At 38.6% G+C, this 27,008-nt stretch overlaps 1 protein-coding gene across 1 annotated transcript; it reads right to left on the reverse strand.

Annotated features, from left to right (window-relative positions):
- Window positions 1-593: 593 nt before the first annotated feature.
- On the reverse strand, window positions 594-26,756 carry LOC135633290 (uncharacterized). The gene is made up of 18 exons (XM_065142593.1): window positions 26,575-26,756; window positions 26,440-26,505; window positions 26,176-26,330; window positions 25,686-25,799; window positions 25,359-25,424; window positions 23,968-24,051; window positions 23,791-23,877; window positions 23,581-23,672; window positions 23,435-23,495; window positions 21,414-21,473; window positions 9,303-9,363; window positions 8,375-8,482; window positions 7,665-7,783; window positions 5,089-5,160; window positions 4,612-4,697; window positions 4,043-4,139; window positions 1,374-1,717; window positions 594-1,259 (listed from the first exon to the last, which is right to left on the reverse strand). Exons 1-17 carry the CDS (start codon window positions 26,714-26,716, stop codon window positions 1,559-1,561), a joined length of 1,629 nt encoding a protein of 542 aa, XP_064998665.1. The 5' UTR covers window positions 26,717-26,756; the 3' UTR covers window positions 594-1,259; window positions 1,374-1,558.
- Between the last annotated feature and the right edge of the window lie 252 nt (window positions 26,757-27,008).

A 27,008-nucleotide genomic window follows, 5' to 3' on the forward strand; every position in this document is an offset into this window, starting at 1 on the left:
TAACTAATCTGAACAGAAACTGAGCTCAAATACGTGCATCTTAAAAATTCACATATGTTCGGGAGAAAATTTTTATTTTTATTTTAAAATATCCCAAAATCTGTATATATGTATACTCCACATCTATGCTAGAATAAGCAACCCATTAATGTATGAAGCTAAATAAGCATGGAGTTCAATACTACCTTATGATGGAGAAAATGTTAGCATATAAAAGCTAATTATTATGAAACAGGGAAACATATAATATTTTCATAATTTCATTTTTCTTATATCATGCATTAAATTGAAATCAAATATTGAAATTTGATGCAAGTTGTACAATTAAAAAATAACTACAATAAATTAAAATGCATAAGATAATGTCAGATGTAAGTTTATTGCTACAAGGGCACACACGACTCATAATTATGGCACGATTTAGGCTTCAATTGACCAAGCTGAAAAACGAGTAAACATGATCAATCTCTGGTAAATTGCCACCTAGCTAGAAGATAATGGATAAATTTGAGTTCAGTTCAGGACAAGCAACTTCCTTGATTACATATACAACTGTTTTCACCAGGAGTCATGATAAATATGAACACAAGATAAAAGACAACTTCATATATTCTGTGACTGGCATTTTACTGCTCCATAAATGATTCATAATATGCAAAACAAAAGCATTCTGGACCTAAAACAAAATAAAAAAGAATCAAAGCAAAAAACCAAACCTATATAACTTTCCTAGAAGTCATTTTTTCCATTGAAATTGTGTGATTACTTGACCATAAATGTTAAAGAGCATTCAGCCAACAGTGCAACTGGCTAAAATAGTGAGCTGCCGAATGAAAACTTGATTCCAATCTATAAGCTTAATCCTCGTTCTGAGTCCAACAACTGCAAGACACAATCACACATGCCTTTGAACATCCCAAAACCTCTTGGTTGTTTCTTGACCGCAGTTGATGTCTTCCACAGCAGTTCACTAGTCCTAACTTTTTCCAGGCAAAAATAACTACAAATTTGGTGATGAACTGCCATTTTTGTGGGGTGTCATTTCCAACTGCAATATGTTCCTACGTTGTTGTGTCATGAACAGAAACATAGTGTAATTGTAAATGAGTCGAGCTGAGCAACTTGCAAGACAAAGTCTAGCCGCTGCACGATATATCAGCAACAGTCAGATAATTACTATATTGCTGTCAAGGGAGCTAAAAAAAAGGCTATCTAATGACACCTGTTGAGGTACTTCCCTTGATTTTCCTTCAGTTAACCTGAAAAAAGAGGAGGCAACACTTACTGTAAGACACTAGAGTTGTTGGATCCCGTGCTATGAAAAATGCAATATCATGAAACGAAACAAAGGAAAATAAAAGTGAAAAACTGACTGATAAAAGAAGAAGAATCTCATTTACTGAGCCATCCTAGATGAACTTTCTTGTCTCCGATATAATAATTTGCCCAGCTCACATCACAAGGTCAGATATCCACACAGCTCTGGACCTCTACTGCTTAAAAGAAACATATAAATGCCCGGTGGAGGTAAAACAATATATGGTGCTAGCTAAACTCATTAAGGAATAGGCTTCTGGCATGTAGATCTTGAGGATTTGACCAGCCGAGCAGCAAAGGATCCATCGATGTGATGCTTGACTGGGTTTGAGAAGTAATAGCCCTTTTCAGTAACACAATCTGGAGGGACAAATCCATGTACTGGTTGTACAACAAATTCCTGCAATATATTATTACAGAATTAAAGAAGTGTGAATAGACCAAAAAAGTATAAAGTTCAACGTAATCCATGTAACTATGCAGCACAGTCCAGTTTGCAGTTGCGGACATCATTTCATGTAAAAGTTAATATAGTTATCTAGGTTGAGAACAAGGTATACAAAGATACATAAACCATGGTTTATGCAAAAATAAACACTTGTGGTTGGTATTGCCACTAATAAATAAATGATGAGAAGACAACCAAGTTCAGCAACAGATGTGTCCTCTTTAAATGGGTTTTGATCCTCGGTGTGGCATTAGCATAACCATACATCAATCAAAAGGTGAATAGTCACACCATGATCATTTGAAACCAAACTGGAAACTGTACAAGGTTTAATTAAAAATTACCGTTCCAAGTAAAGCCATGTCTAGTATTGATTGTTTGGATTAAACCTATAATTTGATCTAAACATCAGAAAACTATCAAGTAAATTTAGTTAGAACTTAACAATAAATTCTGCTCCAATAAACTTGCAATAACATTTTTGTGAACGTATATCAGTGAGCATACTAGAACATTCAGGAGCAAAGTCACATGAAGGCAAGGAATGCTTGTATCGTGTATTGGATCTGTACCCATCACTGGCCGGACCAGTAAGTACCGTTGTTTCAAAAAGAGGAACACAGTGAAGCGAGGAAAGGAGAAAAAGGAAGAGGAAGGAAGAAGAGGAGGCAGTGAAAGAAGATAAAGGAAGAAGGCGAGGTGGTGGAGGAAGAGGAAGGAAGAAGAGTAGCCAGTGGAATAAGATAAAAGAAGAAGAGGAAGAAGAAGAAAAACAATGGAGAAGGAAGAAGAAGAAAGAAAATGAGGAGAAAAGCAAGGAGCATACTGGGGAGGTAGGTGAAAGCAAACTGTCATAGACTTAGCTGGAATTGCTTAAGTCGTAAGGTACTCTTGTATTATCAATTCGCAAAGGATCAGTCTAGATGCAACCTCGCTTAGGTCTCGTAGGCTTTACGTATGAACTTGTGAATCCAATCAACGTCCAACATTACCTCAAACCCCAACCCAAGTCTGTGCTACTCAAGTGATTCCATGGTGTTGAAATGGTTAATGTTTTGCACCGTAGTCTGCAAAAGAAAAAGACCATGACACACGAAAATTGGGTCATCTTGGGGCAATTTTGCTCATTCTAGTAAGCGGTCACTGTAGTTCTACAAGCTGTTCATGCTTACAGTTTTTAATAAAAAACACACAAAAACAAGACAAAACACACTGCCAAACAAATATACAAGCAAACAAAAATGACAAATGATTCGTTGATAAAGGTGTTGCAAGTGTGCGACGACTGTCTGTGACATTCTCCCCATCTAAACTGTTGACGCTCTCGTCGATGCTTGTTGGTAGGTTTTGATGACTGCTTCTTCATGTTACAAGGCATCTTCGGGCTTCCAACTGACTTCTGTTCTGGGAAGTTTCCGCCACTTTACCAAATACTCGATCTGCTCTGCTTCATTGGGTAGCTTCATCTTGCAATCCGCTAAAATGGCTTCAACTCACTTTTCATAAGAGGCTTTGAAACATTTCTAAAAGAATCTTATGGGTCTAAGTGGTAGGCCTTCAAGTTGCTTGCATGGAGTACATTGTGAATTATGAGTCATGCCAATAGTTGCAACTTATAAGAGACATTGCCTACCTTATTGATGATTGGGAATGACCCTTCATACTTGCGCACCAGTCCTTTATGCATTTTATGCTTAAAGAACTGAGTACAGTTCCACGCCTGAACTTATACGTATTGTGTGAAGGAACAATATGGCTTTAAATAAGAAATGGTATAGCACAAGTTAGAACAAATATAAAATCAGATCCATGCAAAAGGAAGAGTCCAAGTTACAAGAAGCTTAATGCTCAAATTATGATGATGGTTATGTATACTTTAGTGCAATTGCTTCATATCTTTTGCATGTTACTACACTACTGGTTTTATAAACTAAAATCAAGGGTTAGGCTTGAATAAGGGAATACATATAAACAAGGTTTGTTCTACCATAACGTACCACTCGATATGGGCGATACATACTGATTCCACAAGGGACTGGAACAAACGGTATATCAATATGCCCTATGTACCATGTGTCAGTATGCTCGGTACAGCTCGATACATACTATACTGACAACTAGTAAATACTGGTACGAACCGATAAGCCGAACCATGCATACAAATGAAGTTAGCTTATAAAATTTGTATAAAGTAAAAGCATAATAGGAAAATGACAAGCCTTACCTCTTGGACCTTGCACATAAAGAAAAAAAAAAAAGAGGTTAAAGAGTTCATACTGGATGCCTGAGGAGAAATGCTGAAACCCTCTCCTCATTTTCTGCGGGATCAATGGAGCAAGTGCTATACACAAGTACACCACCAGGCTTTACCAACCTATTCATGTTAAAATGAGGATAAATACACAAGAAATTTCTCTAATTCTCAAAGCATAGCAACAATAACATACTATTCAGTGAATTGGAGCATAGGTTCATAGAAAGTAAAACTCACAATATAATCTGACAAGATACCACAATGTTACCAAAGAAAGGTTAAGGGTAAAGTGAAAAAATAGATGCATTGTAAATTTTATCAGTAAAAACCATTGGAGGATTTCCCTCCAATAGACCCTGGACCTGTTTAATATAAGGAAAATAGGGCAACTTAACTGCCCATATTATGATCAAGGTACCTAACTAGGATATTTCTGAGACAAACTGATACTGATTACGGATATGCAAACTCCTGGACAACCTATTGACAGAATAAAGCTAAATAAAAACAAAGAATCCTTTGAAATTAGATTTATTTAAAAGATATAAGGACAAGGACAGAATAAAGTTAAATAAAAACAAAGAATCCTCACATGGAAGCTGCATTAAAGAGCTCATCCTGCAAATTCATCAATTGCTCCAAATCTTCTAGCCGTCTATTCCAGCGTAAATCTGCTCTCTTTTTAAAGAGAAAGGCCAAAAGAGCAAGGGAATAGATTAAAAAAATCCAGAAAGATTGCTATAACCAAACAATCTGGTTATTCCTACCAATCTTGGTGTGCAATGAAAGACAAAAATGTTATTTAGAATGATAGCAACTTTGATATACAATCAGAAAGCCATGTGGTTGACAAGATCTGATTGACAACATATCAATTGATCCATGCATTTCTCCTAGCAAGTAGCCAAGTAAATCACTGAACTGCATCCAACTAGTCACTTAACAATTAGTTCAACACCTTTTGTATGATCAAGGACTTCACCTTACATATGTCTCAGTTATCTTGATCTACCTTGCATCTGTTTCAGTCAACTAACCAAAAGAGCCTCCTAAGCAAAAAGGTAGGTACCTTGGAGAGGACACCAAGTCCAGAGCAGGGAGCATCCAACAAGACTTTGTCAAACTTCAAATTATGATTTTCCTAAAGGGAGGAAAATATGATTTATCAAATTTTAAATATGCAGAACAGGTCACATAAGTTGTTTCTCAGAATATTACTAAAGCAAGAAAATAAAGCATCATGAGAATATGCAACCTATGTATCAGAGTTAGATTAAAACAAGAACATAAAGTAATCACAATATTTGTTTTTAAGACCAGCAAATAAGGAATTAATGTCATTTGACTCTAATATTTCAACTTACTACAACATACAAATTTATATAATTACAGTTTAACTGATATAAAAGGACTTAGTAAACTTTAGAACAGACAAATTTGTTGTTAATCGTATGGCCCATTAGACCATCATCGATGACCAACTCCACTGGGCCTACCCACTTGTGGGTTATAGACCTAACATGTTCAGCCCAATAGCACGCCTATATAACAAGGCAAGACACTTCAATCCTCGTAGATGCTTCCATTGTCACTGCAATCGTTGTCGTGGAACAATGACTCACCCACAAGGCGCTGTTTCCCGTTAACTGTGATCAGTGCCAAAGCGGTGGGGATCAATTCCTTATCTTGCAATTCCAAATACATGTAATTATTTGGCAATTCTGGATGCGGGCCAGTGCATTGATTGAGAATTATGGTTGATGTGGGCCAGAGGTTGGACAGACAACGGAAAAAGAGAGATAGAGGCACAGAAGAAGGAAAAGAACAGTTGTAGTGTGACGGAGAAGAGGAAGGAGCTGGGGATATGAAGAAGTAGAGGGAGAGAGAGTGCAGGTGAGAGTGAAAACATAAGAGGTATATTGTACTGCTTTATTTCATTTGTTCAAGCACATTCTGGACACTATTCAATGTGCCATGGTAAGTTTATCAACAAAAATTGTTACTTTGTTGTGACTTGCGAGTTGCGAGGACTTATAATGTATTATTTTATCCTCGATGCTGCAAGAATATATTCCTGTCTCATGGTAGGCAGCACAACAATGATAGAATGAAATTTTTTAGAATTTATGAACCAACAAACATGACAGTTAAAATGGTCTCATAGAGTTAGAAGAGATGTGCACCCATTATGGTAGGTAAGGACCCAACCTCCATCCATAGTTGGGAGAGAATATATGGAATGTGTTGTTGAACAGAGTAGAGAAATAGGGAAAAAGAGAAGGGAAGAGAAAGAAAGAGAAGTGTGAGACTAGAGAAGAGTAAGAGACTAGAAGAGAGAAGCTGCAAGTCTCTTTCTAATTTAAATCTGAAGTGATTCATCCATATTAATAAGCTCCACTATTTATAGGGGTTTAGGAGCCTAGGCATAATCAATAAAGATAGTAATTACTAATTCCCAAGAATAATCTCTTAGGGAATTATTATCTGACTTCTAGGATACCTAAATAGTAAAGAGTGTACTTAATACAAGAGTGCACTTAATACAAATTAAAGTCCGAAGGTTAACATCTAGAAAGACCAAGAGACTTTAAGTTTTCATACAACTCCTAAGTTTCTAGGCCAATTAATTGATAACTTTTTGTTGATTTCTTTGCCTACAATAAAGTTTCCTGGAATCCTTCATAAAGCTAGATGATTCTCCGTTAGAATGTCTTCCTAGAGGTGGCAAATATATGACCATCAGAATATAATGAAGTGTCCTGAGTTGTACCTATACTCAGGTAGGTGTGTGTGTGTGTGTGTGTGTGTGTGTGTGTGTGTGTGTGAGGGAGATAATTTGGGGTAATCATGTATCCATCATTTTAGCAATCACATAACTCAATAGTATCATTGTCGTTACTTATATACATGATTTTAAATCTCGATCAAGTACCAGCATTATTCCTTGATTGGACAGGTATAATGCTTACCTTTGAAAAGATATATAAGTACCAACATATACTGTCTGGTACTGTTAGTATTATAATGAATATTGAATGGTACCAAACTTACAGTGGCCAGTTTCATATTTATTTTTGCATCATTTGAGAGCCTACCACATCCATGTTGCTCCAGTTACTAGGCACTACCTCGTTTGCTTTGATGGTCTCTTCTTTGCATTTTTATGCTTATGTTTTATTATAAGTCACATCAGTAAAGTGCATTAGGACATTAGACAGCTATGAAGAGCCTAGGACTGATTCGTCCTGTCATTTTCTTATGTATTGTATAAGATCTAGATAGAGATTAGATTGCAGATATACATCTTAATTACAATGGGATATTTGATGTTTGTGATTGGATAATTATATGTGGATTTCTTAGGCATGGAAAATTTTGGGCTTAAATTATTTTATATAATGCTTGTAATAGGAATGCAATCAAACTTTAGATGTTTGAAATTCTAAATATTCAAAATATTTTTGGGTGTGATATTTAGTGGCTGACCCAAGAAACAACCTTCCAACCAAAGCATTCAAATGAAGCAGATAAAACAAAAGAAATGCATAACCTATAAAGACTGGTGATACTTGAATACGTAATTGGTACTTACTAAAAGAAAACTCACATCCAACTTAAGTCATTAAATTTGGACCATATACTCACAGCATATAAACGAAGGTCAGCATTGGTGGTAGTGACCACATCATTGACATTATGTGACCTGGATGCTTCTTTGAGAATTCTTAAGCGGCCTTTATTTACATCAATTGCCAATACCATACCTAAAAAAAAAATCAAACTTAATTTCAAGCTAAATCTCTACAAAATGACAGGAGAAAATGAAATCAAAATCTATAAAGGCAAGTAGGAGAGTAGATTTGATTGTGAGCCACAATTATCTGCCACAGGTAAAGAAACTAAAGATTATACAAAGGAAAGCAGGGTAAAAAATTGTTAAATAGATCATTACTGTCAGATTATTATGTGCATCAGATGTATCACTTTGATTTTTTTTCCAATTCAGATAGGCTATCAAACTTATCAAAATCTATCTACTCTAAAGAACAATTTAAATGGAGCCAGTTCATAACTTGCTCCTACTAGCATCAACATTTGCTCTATTGCATAATAACAATTTGGAAAAGACTATAGTTGGATCATCATTTCAAATAAGCCAATTTTAAAAATGTGCTATCAAATGCTTCACAGTGCCAAAAGTAAGCAAAATATTGAAGATAGAACTGGGTGACCACTTAATACCACTAGAACTGCTTCGGACACGTTTATCATGTCAAATGGAAATAGAGAACTGCACAGATATATGAAGAAACAACTAAACCAGGAACAAAAGTTTCGATTTTAGATTAGATCACCTTGGCTTTTTAAACGTGAAGCCATAAAAAGAGTCTTTCCACCAGGGGCAGCACAACAATCAACAATGGTGTCTCCGGGTTGTGGGTCCACAACAGACACAACTAGACCTGTAATAAAATGTTGATTAATTTGTGTAAGGCTCTAAATAGGTTCGATATGGAGGTCCAAAAACAGATCAGATTAGATCTGAAAGATATTCTGATAAGCTGTGTAGCAGTTATCATTTTTAGTACTCCAACATCTACTAGATTCATGAACATATTTAGGAAGTCAAATTGAAAGAATAAAAATTGGCTAACAGCCTTTGTAACAGATAATAAGTGATGGATCATATAGCGAACTCCTATCAAATGCTTTGAGATAATTCGTGGATCTAAAGATAAAATTTGAAAATTCAGAATAATAAACAAATGACAATATGTTCTAGGGGGCATGAAGAAGGACACACAACTTAAATTTGCGTATGGAATTAAACATACCAACTAGGTCTGTTTTGACCTTGCATTTAAGGACCAAGAGTTATTAATACTTGAAATGACAGTTTCACTGGGTTTCTAAAAGCATGGTATTGCATACATCCATGAGGGGATCATGCTCATACTTGATATGAGCATGAAAATGGATGTGCTGGACAAGTATTTATTTTTGTTGTCTTGATGTCAACCTAGAAAACCTGGAACTGAAGGTCTTAGTAGCAAGCAAATGATTGAATAATTATCCATGGTGAAATGCCTACCTAAGAGCTTGTCTTGGTATGCCAAGAAAACGTAAAGAACTGAAAACTCATCAAAGACGGATTGAGAATTCTGTTGTAGATACTTGTAGTAATGGTTGTGTTGTGCACTAAAAAGAAAATTTTATTGACAATATCAGAAGCATAGTTTACAATTTTCACAAAAATAGACTGACATGATGACATTCACTAACCTGCACTCTCATCCTGAACTGAACATATACCTTCTTTTAATAGGCCAGCTTGTATAACAGTCTAATAGAAGTAAAAAGAAGAAGAAGAATTTAGAATCAGCAATATATTTAAAAAAGGCTATTCCAAAGTAACTAAGACAACAAGCATAACCCAATCTTGTTATAATTTATTAGAGGTTTTGAGTTTGAAGCAGATATGACTTTTTCCAAATAATCTTTAGGTTGTGTTGGTGTCCCAAATATTGTAGTATAAAGTGGGACTGCTTCAACAAATATCCTAATAGGTTTAGGAAATTTCTTGATGGTTTCATACCTACTGAAAGTCAAGATCCAAATTAACATTTATTATTATAATTTCTGAAAAAAAATCCTTCCAGTATTGGATTCCATTAAGAACGATTTGGGGGTTGGATACAAAGAGTTTTTTTCCGTGCCACTGTTCTGTTGCAGACAACATCACTAATCAAACTAAAAGCCATGAAATGACAAATTTTCCTTTTTTCTAACAACTTTTTCTTACATTTCCTTCTATCTCTCTTTAACAACAAAAAAAGCGTGAAATTCAAACCTCCTAAAGTGCATGCACCAGGTGAGTTTATGATAAATCACATAATCGACTGTATGCTTTTCATAGCAAATGAGAAAATAGTTGCAATAGAACAATAGGCTTAACTAATTAGTTAAGTGGCATTGACATATTAGAAAACTACTAAAAACAAGGGGCTAAAGATGCATCAACCAAAACTGGTATATTTAATAGGAACAGTATAGGTTCCATAAGTATTGGTCTGTCAAGAATTTGAAAAGAGTGAAACCAAAAAACTTTGTACCGGGCTATCACAAACAAGTTCATAAACAAGGTGTTCGATGCAATGTTTCTGAGTGTCCATGTTTTGAACAGTATGAAGAGGGCTTGGCACCCCATTTTTGTTGACATTTGTGGTCATTTAAGGTCTATATACATAGGTTGTGTAAGGTCGTTGTGCAAAGATAAAACTGCCCGAAAACAAGCCATCCAAGCAACCATTTTGCGTGATTTTTGGGTGTGCAGAGTAGTGCAAAATGTCAGCCATCTCAGCATCATAGAGCTACCCGGGTGACATAAGACTAGAAGGGTCTTTGGGGTACTATCTAAGGCTAGTTTGTTTCCTTGTTTTACAATAGTATCATGTGGGCACTGTTAGGAACTGTTAGGAACGAGTCGGCACTAAGAGGGGAGGGTGAATTAGTGCAGCGGTAAAAACGTCGGTTCTGAAAATTCTTTCGTACGTTGAAAACCGATTTCGGAACCTTGAAAGCGTATACGAGTGTAGGCGTAGTAAAAGCACAGTAAAGAGGAGAGGCAGTTTGCTATAAGAGTAAAGTGCTCAAAGGAAACGCAAACCAGATTTTTATAGTGGTTCGATCGTCGTGACCTACATCCACTCCATTGATTCCTCTTCCGTTGAGGCCACCGCCATCCACTGTCGGTCTTCCTTCAATAGGCGAAGACCAACCACCTTTTACAACTCGATTCTCCTTTTACCGAGTTTAGGAGATAATCCTTACACCCCCACTTACTCCTCTCTCAAACTATTCTAACACTTAGAACTTTTGAGAGGAGTTCACACAAGATTGCAGCAGCGTTTCTTTCTATTTTTACTCTCAAGTCTTGTGTATCTTACCCAGGGATGAGAGGAGTATTTATAGGCCTCAAGTTGATTCAAACTTGGAACCTAAAAACATCTCATCCCGAGTTCGAGCGATACCACCGCCTATGCTCGGCGGTACCACCGCCAGTGTTAGTCTGACACTGCACTGGGCGGTACCACTGTTAGGACTCTAGCTTGGAGAGTCCTAATTGAGAGGGACATTCATGTAAAAATGTTATGACTCTAGCTAGGAGAGTCCTAATTGAGAGGGACATTCTGTTAGGACTCTAGCTAGGAGAGTCCTAATTGTGAGGGGCATTCATGTAGGAGGTTTTTTCTTAGAGAAAAATTAGGAGTTGTAAGGGAATAGGAGTCTTGAGTAGGAATTCTATTAGGAGTTGGTTAGAAGTATGAGTCTTAAGTATGAGTCCTATTAGGAGTTAGGGTTTAGAAGCCCTATAAATAGCCATGTATTCCTTCTTTTTTCTTAAGCAATAGATGAATCTTTTTTGCAGCCTTTGAGCAGCAACTTGGAGGGAGGAACCCCTATAGAGTTCCAAGGAGGCCGATCCCCTAAAGAGATCAACCCCAAAGTTTAGAATCTGCAAGGGTTCTAACACCTGGTATCATAGCAGCGTTCTTGGCGTCTCGCTGCCCTTCCACAGCCATCCATCAACCCTCTACAACCATCCAAAGCAATTCCCACAATTGCTTAAAAGATCGTCACCGAATTCCATCATCATCTCCACCACCACGGATCATCCTTTGATCTCCCCGTGAATTGCAACAGGTTCTGGTTTCCTACCTTACTGCTGCTGCAATTTAGTTATCCTTATTCGAAAATCCAAAAAAAAAAAAAAAAATCGTTCCTATATTGCTGCATAAACTTTTCGTCACAAAGTTTTCATCTCTACGACGAAAGATACATTGCAGAATTCCAACCGCATAGCACTATCTGTTTAATCTTGCTATTGTGCTTTTTCTATCCAAATTTCTACGAAATTTTTATGACATCTTTGACACTTCTTAACAGTGGATTTCCCTTTGGTTTCATCAAAAAATTCTCAATATAAACTACTGATCTTTTATGTCCAATCTGCTGCACTTGAATTGCAGAATTCAAGCCGCATAGCACCATCTGTTTGATCTTGCTACTGTGCTTTTTCTATCCAAATTTCTACGAAATTTTCATGACATATTTGACACTTCCTAACAGTAGATTTCTCTTTGGTTTCATCGAAAAATTCTCAATATAAACTACTGATTTTTTTTGTCCATTCTGCTACACTTGAAAATCTATGCTGCAGAAAATTTCAGCTGCATATCGTTGCCTTAACCCATCTATTTGTAATATTTTTTGAATGAAATTTCTTATACACTTCATAGATCATCTTGGCTTCCATCTAAGATTGATCTATTAAGAAATTCATCTCTAAAAATGATTTTATGTTGCTGCAAATTTTCATCGTAACCCGCTGAAATTTTTCGACGATAATTCTGCAATTGCAACTTGCACCAATTTCCTTGCTGTTATACTGCCGAAATTTTCTTGATTAAATTAGATATCCTTGCTGTCATATAAATTGTGATTTTGCTATCAATTCCCTCCTCAATTCTCTCAAGTTTTTGGTGGAAATTACGTCGAGAAACCGTTGTTTCTTCGACGACAATTCTACTCTTATAAGACAGCACATACTTGCTGCAACTTCCACGGATTTCTGTCAAACCTTTGCTACCATCTACCACAGATCCAAAACTTTCATCCACAGCCCTAAAACTCTACTAAACCACACCCTCAAACTGCACCCAAAACAGCCACAAAACAAGCCTAAACCGCAACCTACATCCACCAATCCACCAACCCGTTCGACCATCACTTCTCTCAACCTATACATGCCTTTAACCTGACAACAAAAGAGAGATCTTAACATCATAGATTTGGAGGCATATACTATGGCATCTAAGGAGGCAATCGATGCTAAATTCGAAGCCTTGGAGGCGCGAATGGAGGATAAGATTCGGACGCTCTTTACCGAACTCAGATTGGGCCGACTACTAAGCCCGAAGAAATCACATCAAGGAGAGAGCTTTGCCCAATCACACCAAGCCCGAAGATATGACTTCCAAGAGAGGGGAAGCTCTATGACCAACCCCAACTATCCATGCATGAGAGTGGACTTCCCTAGATGGGAAGAAGGAGACCCGATTGGTTGGATCTCGCGCGCGGAGCGATATTTTCGGTACCACAAAACTGCGGATGTATCTATGGTGAAAATTGCAGCTATACATCTTGAAGGGGATGCTATACAGTGGTTTGACTGGTTTGAACATACTTATGGAGTCCTTTCATGGCGACAATTCAAAGAAGGACTGTTGATTCGCTTCAGACCAACCGATTACGAGAATATTGACGAACAACTAGCAAAGATCCAACAAACCTCCACCATTCAGGAGTACCAAACCAGGTTTGAAAGGTTATCTAATCAAACTCATGATTGGTCTCAAAAACAGCTATTGTGGACCTTCATTGAGGGCTTGAAGCCAGAGATCCGAGGAGAAGTTAAAGCGCGACAACCGTATACGCTTATGGCAGCCATCTCTTTCGCACGACATCAAGAGGAGCAATTGAACCATGAAGCTCGGAGGACTAGGGTCTCTCCTCAACCAGTAATATTGAAGCCCTTAGCCCCCCCTATTGTCGACCAAGTCCCTACACTAAAGAGGTTAACAAGAGAAGAGCTTCGGGAGCGATATGCGAAGGGGTTATGTTGGCATTGTGACGAGCCGTGGAGCCGTGAGCATCGCTGTAGTAAAGGGGGACTTCTTATGATTGAACCGATAGAAGAAGAGGTCATTGAACATCCAAAAGAGAGCCTTGAACATGAAGAAGAAGATGCAGAAGAAGAGCCACAACCGACCGAAGTTACGGTACATACACTAGCTAGCTACTCAAACCCGCAAACGATGAAAATTGGAGGCCTTCTCAAACAACAACCAATCACTATTCTCATCGACACGGGCAGTACTACTAACTTCCTAAATAGTAAGCTTGCTGTTCGGATATCATTACCTATCGAGAATCGCTGCAGGTTTGATGTTAAGGTCACCGACGGACGGATTTTGAATTGTGATCATAGGCACTTGCAGGAGAAACTATTGCTGCAGGACCAAGAGATAATTACAGATTTCTTCCTTCTCCCTCTTAACAATCATGAGGCCATGCTTAGAATTAAATGGTTGACGACATTAGGTGATATTTCTTGGAATTTTATGAAACTAATTATGAAATTTTACAGTAAGGAGAAACAGGTGACATTGCACGGGAAACGTGGGGGCGACATAACAACGATTTGCACACAACAAATGGAGAATGTTTTGCATAAAGCATGCAGTGACTTTTTGGTACAACTTGAGCAGCAAACTAAGGGAGAGCCAACAGAATTTGAAGATCCAAATCTACTTCCTTTGCTTACTGAATTTTCAAATATATTTGACGAACCGCGCAACCTACCTCTTACCTGTCGGCATGATCATTGTATAATGATTCTTCCAGGCAAATCTTCAGCAAATGCTCAGCCATATCAGTATCCACATCTCCAGAAGGATGAAATAGAAAGGATTATAAAAGAGATGCTCGAAACAGGAGTTATTCGGCCAAGTTGCAACCTCTACTCTTCGCTGGTGCTACTTGTACGCAAGAAGGACGGAACAAGGCGAATATGTGTTGATTACCGAGCTCTCAATGGCATAATCATCAAGGACAAATACTTTATTCCAATAGTAGATGAATTGCTAGATGAAAGGGAGCACAAATCTTTACAAAGCTGGACCTTTGATCCGGGTATCATCAAATACGAGCATGCGAAGAAGACATACGGAAAACCACCTTTTGAACACACAACAACCACGAATTTTTGCTTTCTTCAACAAAAGGTGGAATATCTTGGGCATATCATATCAGAGGAAGGTGTGGCAGTGGACCCCTTCAAAATTGGAGTAATGCAAAACTGGCCGACCTCGAGAAACATAAAATTGCTACATGGCTTTCTGGGTTTAACAGGCTACTACCGCAAGTTCATGAAAATCTATGGAAAGATCAGTACACCACTTACTTCCTTACTAGAAAAAGATGTCTTCCAATGGTTGGACAGAGCCTCCGCTGTCTTCGACAAACTTAAGGCAGCCATGATGACGACGCCGGTGCTAACACTACCAGATTTCAACCGACCCTTCATTATTGAGGCCAACACATCTGGAGTCAGAATTGGAGCCATTCTCATTCAAGATGGTCAACAACTCGCATACACTAGCAAGGCATTATCTCCCTCCGATCAAAATATGTCAACATATGATAAGGAGATGCTCGCCATTATGCGCGCAGCAACGAGGTGGAGATTGTACTTGATCAGGCGATACTTTCAAATCAAGACCGACCATAAAAGCCTAAAATATCTCTTGGAGCAGAAGATATCTTCCCCCGAGCAGCAAAAATGGGTAACAAAACTTCTTGGATTCGATTTTGAAATAACTTACAAAAAGGGGAAAGAGAATGTTCTTGCAGATGCGCTTTCGCAGCTACCCGAGGAAGTTGAAGTTTCGACCGTTTCACTTCCGACCAGCGACTTCCTTGAGGATATTAAGATGGAATGGCAGGAAGATTCAGATACTAGTAAGATTATAAAAAAATTGGAGGAAGCACCAAGCCCCATGGCTCATTATAATTGGGACTCAAAAGAATTACACTATAAGGGACGCATTGTGCTTGTGACAAATTCTACTTGCATCTTCAATAGCAGATTTTGGACAAAGTTATTCTATATGCAGGGTACTAAATTGAAAAGGAGTACGACATATCACCCACAAACCAACAGCCAACCGGAAGTTTTAAACAGGTGCTTGGAGACAGCCCAAAGCCACCCACCAAATATGACTACCCAAAGAGAACTCCAGACCCAGCCAAGTGCCATTATTGATCGACGGATCGTGACTCGACGACGACGACCCACTAATGAAGTGCTAATACAGTGGGCGAACCTACCAAAAGAAGATGCCACTTGGGAGAACTATGACGACTTGAAGATCAAATTCCCAGAATTCATGAATCATCAGCCTCGAGGACAAGGCTGATTTGAAGAGGGCGGGTCTGTTAGGACTCTAGCTTGGAGAGTCCTAATTGAGAGGGACATTCATATAAAAATGTTAGGACTCTAGCTAGGAGAGTCCTAATTGAGAGGGACATTCTGTTAGGACTCTAGCTAGGAGAGTCCTAATTGTGAGGGGCATTCATGTAGGAGGTTTTTTCTTAGAGAAGAATTAGGAGTTGTAAGGGAATAGGAGTCTTGAGTAGGAATTCTATTAGGAGTTGGTTAGAAGTATGAGTCTTAAGTATGAGTCCTATTAGGAGTTAGGGTTTAGAAGCCCTATAAATAGCCATGTATTCCTTCTCTTTTCTTAAGCAATAGATGAATCTTTTTTGCAGCCTTTGAGCAGCAACTTGGAGGGAGGAACCCCTATAGAGTTCCAAGGAGGCCGATCCCCTAAAGAGATCAACCCCAAGTTTAGAATCTGCAAGGGTTCTAACAACCACCACCCAGTCTGGCGGTACCACCGCCTAGCACCCTGCCAGGGGGGTACCACCGTCTGACATAGTCTCAGAGACTGTGCCACGACGGTGTCACCTCTTGGGTCACTGTTTGGGCCTCTTATTGGGCCCAACACCGTTCTTACATTGGCCCAACTGGCCCATAATTGGGTTGGCCTAATTCCAAACCCAATTACGTGCTAACTACGAAATCTAAGATATATTTAAGCTAAACAAGTCCGTAAGTCTTGGTTTCTTCTGACGAACTTCCGACGATCTCTCGGTAATGTTCCAGCGGACTCCCGGCAAGCTCCTGGACTTCACGACAATCTTCTTGGTGAGTTCCGACGAGCTTCTCTGGCAAGCTCCGAGACTTCTCGGCCAATTCCGATAGAATTTCCGACGAACGTCCGGACTTCCAACGAACTCTCGAACTCCCAACGAAATCGCGTCCTTGACTCTGGGACTTCATTTTGCTTTATGTCTTGCTATCGTAGTTAATCCCGCACATGTAAAAACACACTTCGATCTAGACAATTAATACTAAGCATGAATCATGTTGTCCGGTATGTCATTGGTCCCTCGTTGCTTCGTTCGATTCTTCGACGCATCGTCCTCTCTTGCAGCCTATTGCCTAATCGGTCAGTTGACTCCGCAACTCCGATATCCTTGGCGCAATATCCGCTCTTTTTGGACCGATGCCCGAATCCATGGCCCGAAGCTTTCTGTCGATATGTCGATAGATCCTCCGGCTCGACGTCCAATCTTCTGACATATTCCTCCGGCCCAACATGATTCTTCCTGCTTTAATTGTCTCATCCTGAACGAAGCATCCTACGTCACTAAAAACGCAAATCAAATCATAAACACTTATCAATTAGTTTCATCATCAAAATCCAAGATTCAACAGGCACTTGTGAGAACTTTTGTTTGCGATGGACCACCTTGGACCCTTTCTGCACGACCGTTCAAAGCTTGGGAAGTCTATGTTTGCATTTTGCATTATCTATCAGGTGTTTGATGAAATGTCTACTTGTGAGATCCCGAGTTATCGGGTTTTTTCTAGCTCGTATTCTCTTTTGCAAATCCTAATTAAGAAATATTCTTAAGGGACCCTAAAAGATTATGGGGAGACAAATCCAGCTAAGTTTGTGATAGATAGTATCAGAGTAGACAGGCACATTTAGAAATACTTGGCATGCAAGCATGGGAGACCTAGCGGGGCTGAGTTGAGGGCAATTATCACACACGATCATTTAAGGGACACAAGCATAGAGATGTAGGAAAAAGAGTTGCTCAGATAAACAGACATTCGAGATTAGCATTTAGATGAATTGTCACCCTTTATGTGAGGGGCATCACAAGAACAAGCGAGCTGAGAAAAACGAGTAGTGCACAAAGGTTGGGATGGCTGAGTTCAAGCTGCGACTCGACATTGGCAACCGAACTTAACGGTGCTAAAGGAAAGCAGGGGTGCTTGGCAACAGATACGACCGTGCAAGGAGAGATGGGTTGCTCAGTGATAGAAATAATTTGTGTAAAGCTCGTAAACGCAAGGAGAATTGCTAACTCGAAGAATTCAGTACTCATGCAAGGGCTTGTATGCGGACAACAGACTGTTCGTGGCCATCCTAAGGTGCACAAAATTCAGCACCATGGAGCATGAAAACTTTCTCTTCGATATGGGAAAGATATGTCCGTAAGAGGCTGAATTATACAGTAGGTTCAACATATTACTGGGCCTTATAGGGTGTAGCGAGGGCTGCATTAGTGAAGAGTTGCAATCTAATAAATGCAATCGTGGTGGCAGAACAATGTATAGATTATTAAGCAATGCGGAGTCCAAGGAGATGGTGGTCTTCGAAACTTTCAAAGGGAAGGATGCGAAAAGAAACTGCTCAAACAAGACATGTATCTAGGAAGGATAAGTTTGGATTCTTTAAAGGGAGATTCATATGTAAAGGACCACACATGTTGAGAAAGATACCTAAAAGACGAAAGTTCCATAAAGCTCAATGAATTGAGCAAGCAACGAGAAGTCATCGCAAGATCTTGCATGAGGTTATGTGTTGGTGAACACATTGCAAGATCAAGTGGGGCAGTGACCTAAAGCAACACCGAAACGAAGGCACACTTAAAGCTAATATGGAGATCGAGCTCGACGGAGGATTGACCTATAAAAAAGTGGGCATGAGGGTCACATCATCTCAATGCAAACCGAGGAGCAAAGTAACTTTAGTGGAACTTAGTGAAATACCCAAGCCACATGAAGAGAGTCGATTTAGAAGACAAAATATAGAGTAGAGGCGTGGAGCTTTCCTTGGACAGAGATCAAGGGAGGTCAAGGACATGAACTTTTGGAAAGGAAGAGCTAAACCATATCGTTTCTTGCGTTTCTTATTTTGATGGAGCAGACTCATCTTGCATGATGCTAAGGTCAAAGAAAGCTTCAAGGCATACGCACCTTATCTCGATAAAGCAATTGATAGAGAGACTAAAGCGAGTCAACTTGTAGAGGCGAAGTTGGAGTCAAAATACTTTGTGATGAGGTAAGAGGACGCGGAGGCAAGTACTATTGAAGAATATGCAACTGTGTTGTCATTTGAGTTGCTGCAAAGGAAGTAGTGCATAACAGAGATTGTGCTAGAGGCAGAGGCCAAGGATCTAACAAATGGTGCACTAAACTATTAGTGAAGTCAATGGACCTCGAGAGTTGCTGGGTGACGAGCTGTTAAAGAGTTATGCTTTGTCCATGTGTGACTCGAGAGCGAGTGGACGAAGGTCGATTCCCAAAGGAGCAAACACAATCAAGAGTGATAGAGACCCTGTGATGCGTCGATAAAGGCCACAGATGCAAAGATCACAATTTGAGTTCATCACATCTATCAAAATGCACTGGAGATGCCAATAGAAGGTAATATGGTGCAGCGGATAGCAGTGGAACAGTTCAAGGCAATACGACACATATGGGAGAAGTCCCATGAGGAACTTGATTATCCAAAAGGATAATTGGAGCTACTGGGAGCTTTGCTTCGATAAGCAATATGATGGCAAGAACGATTATAGATTCAAGGAGTGAATGTCATGGTACCGCAAAGATAGGTCTTTAGTGCGTGCACCAAATCTTGCATCGGATATAAGCCTTGGTCATCAGCATATTGGGGTTGTATATCACCAAATGGGACTTCCGAATATAAGTACCAATGAGTCCCACGAGGGACTTGATTTTACAGAAATATGATCGGAGTCATTGTAGAGTCAGACTGCTCTAGAACTCATATTCACATAAGGGAGCCTGACAAGTTAGAGGACAATGCCGAACAAGTGAACGTTACTACCAAGGATGCTAAGGAGCGTACAATCAATGCAAGCCCTACAACATGATGGCGGAGGCCATGTATAGGAGTTGCAGTATGCCTTCCTATCAACCAAGGTGAACTGCTTAAAGAACACAAAGGTATTAAAGCATATGGTCGAAAGAGGCGAGGAAGCGATGACCAGTCCAGAATGACTTAGCTATCCAAAACCAAAGATTGGTCAAAATGAGGGTGCATTCGAAGGAGTGCCATAATGCCACCGAGGTGGATCTATCAATCACGAAGAAAAGGGAGGCAGATGTAAGGTGACAGATTGTAGCATCGTGGGCTACGAAGAACTATGATACTGCAGAGGTAGGACTTTCGTGGAGTCGTCGATCCCTTCATGGTCATGAAACAAGCCGAGGTGGAGAATACGGTGACAGACTCCAAGTGCCAAGGCAAGATAGAAGGGTAAAGGCTAAAAAACTTTGTAAAACCACTATCGATGGCCTTCTCATCAAGATAGCCGAAAGTGAGGGACTTCAGGTCGATAGGAGAGTGCTTAACCAAGAAACGAAGTAGGCAACCATTTTCAATGATTTATAGGTGTGCAATAGCAATATAAAATGTCAACCATCTCAACACCGTAAAGCTACCCGGGTGGCGCAAGACTAGATGAGCCATTGAGGTATTGTTTAAGGTTAGTTCACTGCCTTGTTCAACAACAGTGTCATGTGGGCACTTTTAGGAATTTCTAGCCGCGGTGGACCATCTTGGACCCTTTATTGGGCAACCGTTTAGTTTAAATCTTACGATGTCTATCTTTGTATTTTGCATTACTTATCAAGTGTTTACTGAAATGTCTACTTGTAGGATTCCGAGTTAAATGCTTCTTCTAACCCATCTTCTCTTTTACAGGTCTTTATAGGACCCTAAGAGGTTACGGGGAGGCTGATCCTTTGTAAATGAACACATAAGTGAGCCGCACGACTTAGACAAATCCAATTAAGTCTGTGACAGGGTGATATTACAAACCTTGATTAATAGTATCATATTATTAGCAAATCGATAACTATATACACCTAGATCAACATGGCATATCTGCATTCCCCTCTCTCAACTCGAATATATTATGATGCAAACTAGAGGAAAGATAACTATATTAGCCTCATCAACACAAATTCAAAGACATCCACTTGAAATTAATCATACACTTCACCTCTTTTTATTAAATCAACCAAATTCACCAAACAAGAGGCAGATTTCAAATCCATGGCCGAAGCCCCAATGCCTCCCCAATATAACCCTATACAACAAAATCAAATCTTCTATAACATGAGTAAAGATCAAAATTTTCAGGATGTATATCACATGAAATCATCCTATACCATAATTGATACATGCCATATGAAGAACATCTCTCGCATTACATCATGCAACTAGTACGTGTTGACATAGGAGAAACATTTCATGCAAAATCATTTTGGTAACAGTTGTATGGTAGGAAAAAAAAACACATTACTAAATAATAAACATATTAGCATGATGACCAATATAGTTATCATTTACCGGTATGGACCGGTAAGGCAAACCATGATACCTGCATCCCAGTTTGGAGACGAACAAAATCCTCCAAAAACGTAGAAAGCTCATGAGGAACCTGAACTCAACAATGATTAAGTTAAATACAAAGTCAAAATTCATATTCTATGAAAACTTAGTATTCAGTCATGCTAGAGGCATACAATTTTCTTGCATTAAGTGATTTACCAAAAGGGCTTTTCCTTCTTACAAGCTTTTTTTTTTGCATAAAAGTTCAATAGGAAAACAATGGAGATTCACCAGGTTAAGATTATGACTTCCCACTTAATTTTTGAGAGACTAAGCCTAGAGAGATAATAATTTATCTTAACGGCCTACAAAAGAAAAAAAAAAGAGCAGGTTTTGAAGATCATTGACTAAGATATCCACACAATCAAGAAAACAGCTATTCTTCAAAAGTAAAGCATTTCAATAATTTTCTGATAGAGCCCTGACAAAAAATCATTTGTTATGCATCAAACAAGGTTGGGGTGGAAAGAAATCTTGAGCTCATTCCATTGCTTCTGCATCAGGAATCCAATTAAGTATGGCGACACACAATAGGATGCTAAAACTAGGTTTTATTCGACTGAAAATTAACCTATAATTTGGGTTCAGTTAAACAAAGATAGGACAAAGCCAGCTAATGTGAATTAAGAAGGGTAGTAGCTTACTAGTCTACAAGTCCATGTTTATCATCAACCCTGGTTAATATGAACCAATAATAGGTCCAATACTATCAGTACCCCACGTGGTTAAGTATCGTGAATAGCAACTCTGAACAGTAAGCCTTTTTTCCACTTAAGGAGGGGGCTTGGTCAACATGAGCTTTTAAAAAAGAAATAGAACAAAGCATGGTTCGTCTTACCGATCTATACCAGTATACCGATAGGCCATTGGTACGTACTGAACTATACCAATGTATCAATACATGGTACAGTGGGATGTACCAACAAACCGATATATATCACTCATATCAGTCTCTTATCGGGCTGGTACATACCACCTGTATTGGGCGGTACGCCGAGGTACGACAAACCTTGAACAAAGGCAGTGAGCCTCTCTTCTACTATTTTCAGTTTCCTCCTATTTTCTTTTCAAAATCTCTTGAATAATATCAGTACCTAGTTGGTGAAAAAAGTTGAGCAAATTTCAGTTAGTTTTAGTTTTTGAATAGCATTTCAGTGTTTCTGCTAAAATCAATTATTTAAGAATATATTTGAGCTGACATTTTAGGATAAATTATGAGGTCAACCATCATTCTCTTTGCTCCCAGATCTCTTCAAGCGAAGTGATCAAAGTTTCAAATACCAGTATAACCAGTACATACTAATTGGTATTTAACTGTTCAAACAAGAACTCGCATAGGGCCATATAGCTTGGTATTTATCGGTATGTTTTTTTTATAGTGATACTGATATCTTAAACCTGAAAATTCAATGGCAGGTGGCAATGGTACAACAACAGAGATGAAGAGTACCGGTGGAATAAGTTGGCCAGGACCAAAGTACCCTGTGGTCTTTAGCACAAACCTAGACATAAGCACATCCACCATCTCCTTCTAGGGTAAGCTCTGTCATAAAAGAATACCTGAAACCAACCTAAAATCAGATGAATGAAATTTATCTCATCACTTTTAGCTTTCTTCTAATTCAGTCCAACTTCAGGACAAGTATTTGAGAAGCCAAAAAGTTGGGTTCAATCCAGAAATCAGACATCCTAGCTGGACCAAGCTCAATTAACCCCTATATCCATATTGCGATGGTGATCTAATTTGCACATGAAATTTTAGAGTAGACAGCAATAATTCCAGCCCAGCTCTCAACCAAGAAAATATTCCATTGTGGCATATCTTGCAGGTAGAACACAAGAAAGAATTATGCTATAAGATCTACAAACCTTTTAGTCTGGTGGAAAAATTATACAATCAAAAGTGATCTTGATTCTTAGAAAACACACCCCTTAGATGCAACAAGGCATTCACACTAGAGAATAGCTTAAGATAAATAAGTGCTAAAACAGAAAAGCCAAGCAAATCACCTTCAAAGATTTCAGCCGATTAACAAGATCATTTCTTGTATAACCTTTTGCAGTGTTAACCCTAACAGGAAGTGGCTTCACATCAGTTATACAAAAATAAAAAAAATGTAATAAGCTAAGATGAATTAACAAGATGATATGCAAACCTTAGGCCAAAGCATGGATCACTATTGTTCCAATTCATTAATCTCACAGATTCTTCGATCCCCCAAAATTTCATCCATCTCCTCACCATCCACTATACAGCAAAAAACAGTTTTGCTTGCACCTTTCTATATAAATTAAATGGGCCTCAACTTGCAAAGAATTCATACACATTGCTACCGACGTGACTATTAACACGGGAAAAAGCTCACCACAGGGTGGGAATGTATAATGGCCAGAGCACGAGCTTGTGCACGATCATCACCAGCTACCTTTGGGAGGGGAAGTGAATCTGTTTCCTGCAACAGAAAGGACACCAAGGTAAAACAAAAACAAGTTGACCAACAAATGTTTTGTCAAACAAACCCAATGATTATATGATCTCAGACCTTCAGCGAAACCAGCTTCCGCAAAATCCCATTCACCAAATTTCCTGCTCCAGGCCTTAGAGCCCTTTTTGCAAGTTTTACATTCTAAAATTTTAAAAGAAAGTTACAATAAGTTTTTGTATTGCCGTTTCAAAAAAACTAATATAAAGAATAACCAAAGCAGAATGTATATCATTAGAATAAATGGACATCAGATAGTAAATCATTATCATCTAAATTCTGAAGGGCTTATAAATGTATGAGGCTTTTTTTCTTGAAACTCTTACACTCTTGGCCATACACTTCAAGATAATATGACTTTAAGCTCTTCAAGAACAAAAAGAAACACATTAAAATAAGAAAAATGAAGAAAATTCTCTAATTATTAACATGTATTCTTTTTTATGACCATATAACATCAAAACAGCTAATCAACACGAATGTGACGTGCTTCAGCTGCAAGGCAGTTGTCAAAACTCAATCCGATATTTATATGCAATGCAAGAATGAACAAGTATAATAACTACTTTCACTTTCCAGCTAAGTACACCACTGCAGCAGCTGTGATCAACAGGAGTTTGCCAAATAAAATGTTCCAAAAGCCACACAGAGGCTTCTTATCCCACTCTTATTTCCTAGAAGTATCCCGGATAAGCATCTTTCTTTCATTCACGTGAAAAGAAATATTAATCCTTTCTTGTGCATCTTGAGTGTCTCAAAGATCACAGGCTAGCTAATTAGTCAACTAGCATCATGAAAATATGATAAACCTTAAAAAGAAGACGAGTTCTAATTTCAGGGTCACCAGCCTTCTACCTACACACTAAAACTCTGCAATTTCAGGCACCACTCAAACATCCCTTCCAAGTGCTGCTTACCTCTGCCATTGGAACAGTGTATTAACTTATCTCTAGAACACCAAGCAAATTCTGGATTTTATGAACATCATAAACTCGATGCCTGAAAGTTTCCTTCGATTAATTACCCAACAAAGAAGGTGTCTAAACAGAATTTACTGATACAGAAAGAAAAGAACCAAGCCCTGAGAACATAATTCATAATCCTGAAATAAAAACTTATAACACAAGATCCATATGTTTAATCCAAGAAGCTTTTAGTAGGTCAAACATTCTAAATATTGAAAATTATGCAAATTTGGTAAACTTGACAACCATCTACATTGCATAGGTGGCACAGGGATCATGGATCAAATAACAAGTCATGGATAAGAGGAATAAATATTTAAAAAGCAATGCAAATTGAATAGAATCATGAAGTTTCATAATACATAGCATCAAACTGAAAGAAAAAGTTTTGCTTTGCCTCTTTCATGATACTTAACGTAACAACAATTCGGGACCTATTTATACTTGTACATAAACTAATTTCAAAGTAGAGAGAATGAAATATACCTCGTCAACAACAGCATATGGGGGCATGCCTAACTTGATGATCTCATAAAACCCAATACGAAGTACCTAAACATTGAAACGAATGCTGCTATATATATATCATGGAATAACAAGTTAACGACAACTGAAATTTTAGAGGTAATGTAAATATTATCAAATATTATGATATGTCAAATAAAACATATGAATCAAAACAAACTTCTGTAATAAGAATCTCATATAACATAGCCTCAAAATAAAATCTCAGAGACCTAGATGCCACACTTTGTTAGATATTTTAAAATGTGCTGATAGTCTCAATGCTCCAAGCATATAAAAGAATTATACTTGCAACAGAAGTGGTTCCATGTCTCTAAACATCTTCTCCTCACTGCAGAGAGACATGATGAGATGATCAAGATAGCGTCTCCAACGGACAGTTCCTCCAACGATTTCAGTCACCTATAACAGAATGTACATTACATAAGTTCATCAAAGAACACAAGATTCACGTGGGATGAGTTAATTTGATTTATTTCATTTACGTAGTGAAATAAAGTTCAGATTTGGTGATGTCCATCTTCCCTAAATAGAGATAAAAAAAGAAAAAGAAAATAAGGCGAATTTCATTAAAAATAAAAAAGATATATAAATGGGGCACCAATATTCAAGTAGTAAAAAGATAATAATAATTTTCTTTACCGAGTTCTTTTTTATCAGATCATCCATATTTTTAGACGCAATTAAAGACACCACCACGATTACGAGTAACCATGAACGTGTCTACCACACAAGACCGAAGGGAATGAGAAGAAAACAAGATGCAGCTCTACGCTACCAATCTCATATCTCTATCATCCAAATCCCGCGTACGGAACCCAAGCGTCCTCTCGACGTAACCCATCTCATTCTCCGCCGAATTCCTCCCTTTCTCGTTCAACAGGTCTGCGAACGCACCACCATGCTCGATCCTTAACAATCTCACTGCAGATGCTATTCCTCACCAAGAAACAACAGTCGAACAATCACGCATTCTGAAAGGAGAAAAAAAATCCAAACGAGAGAAATGAAAGCAATCTCTGCTTCCTTTCTAGACCCATACCGGCTCTATGGGGGGAAATCTCCGCAATTAGATTATCACTGGTCTTCTTTCTTGAACCAGGAGGCCCTGCAGCATGAATTCGCTCGTTGGGTTCAAGAAGATTCATAAAGTAAGCAAATCAGAAACAAAAGAGACCTGCTGCGCGATGCGAGATCCGGGCGTTGGGAATCGAGGCGAGAGGGGGGAAGAAGGTAGAAGAGGATTTCCTGGGGGCGGACAGGGCACAGACGGAGGGAGAGAGGGGGAAGTGGGAGTAGGAAGAGAAGGCTCCCACCATTTTTGCCTCGAATGGAATTCTCGAAAGATGAGAGGGATAAAATATCGTGATGTGAAATTGGGTAGTCAGCATTCGGTTGCATATGTAGCCGTACCCACAGCGTTGATGGGCTGTAAGAAGCTTCTCTATTTGATTACGGCTTTGATGGGCCGCCGTTGTAAGAAGTTTTCGTTGTGATGGTTAACCGAAACTAAATCGGTTTGGAATTAGAATCGAAATCGAAGTCGAAATGTGCGAGGGTTAAAGACGAACCAAAATCAGGGCCTAATTCCTAAAAATTAAAATCGGTTCT

Source organism: Musa acuminata, chromosome BXJ3-3 (assembly GCF_036884655.1).
Source record: "Musa acuminata AAA Group cultivar baxijiao chromosome BXJ3-3, Cavendish_Baxijiao_AAA, whole genome shotgun sequence".
Lineage (NCBI taxonomy): Eukaryota > Viridiplantae > Streptophyta > Magnoliopsida > Zingiberales > Musaceae > Musa > Musa acuminata.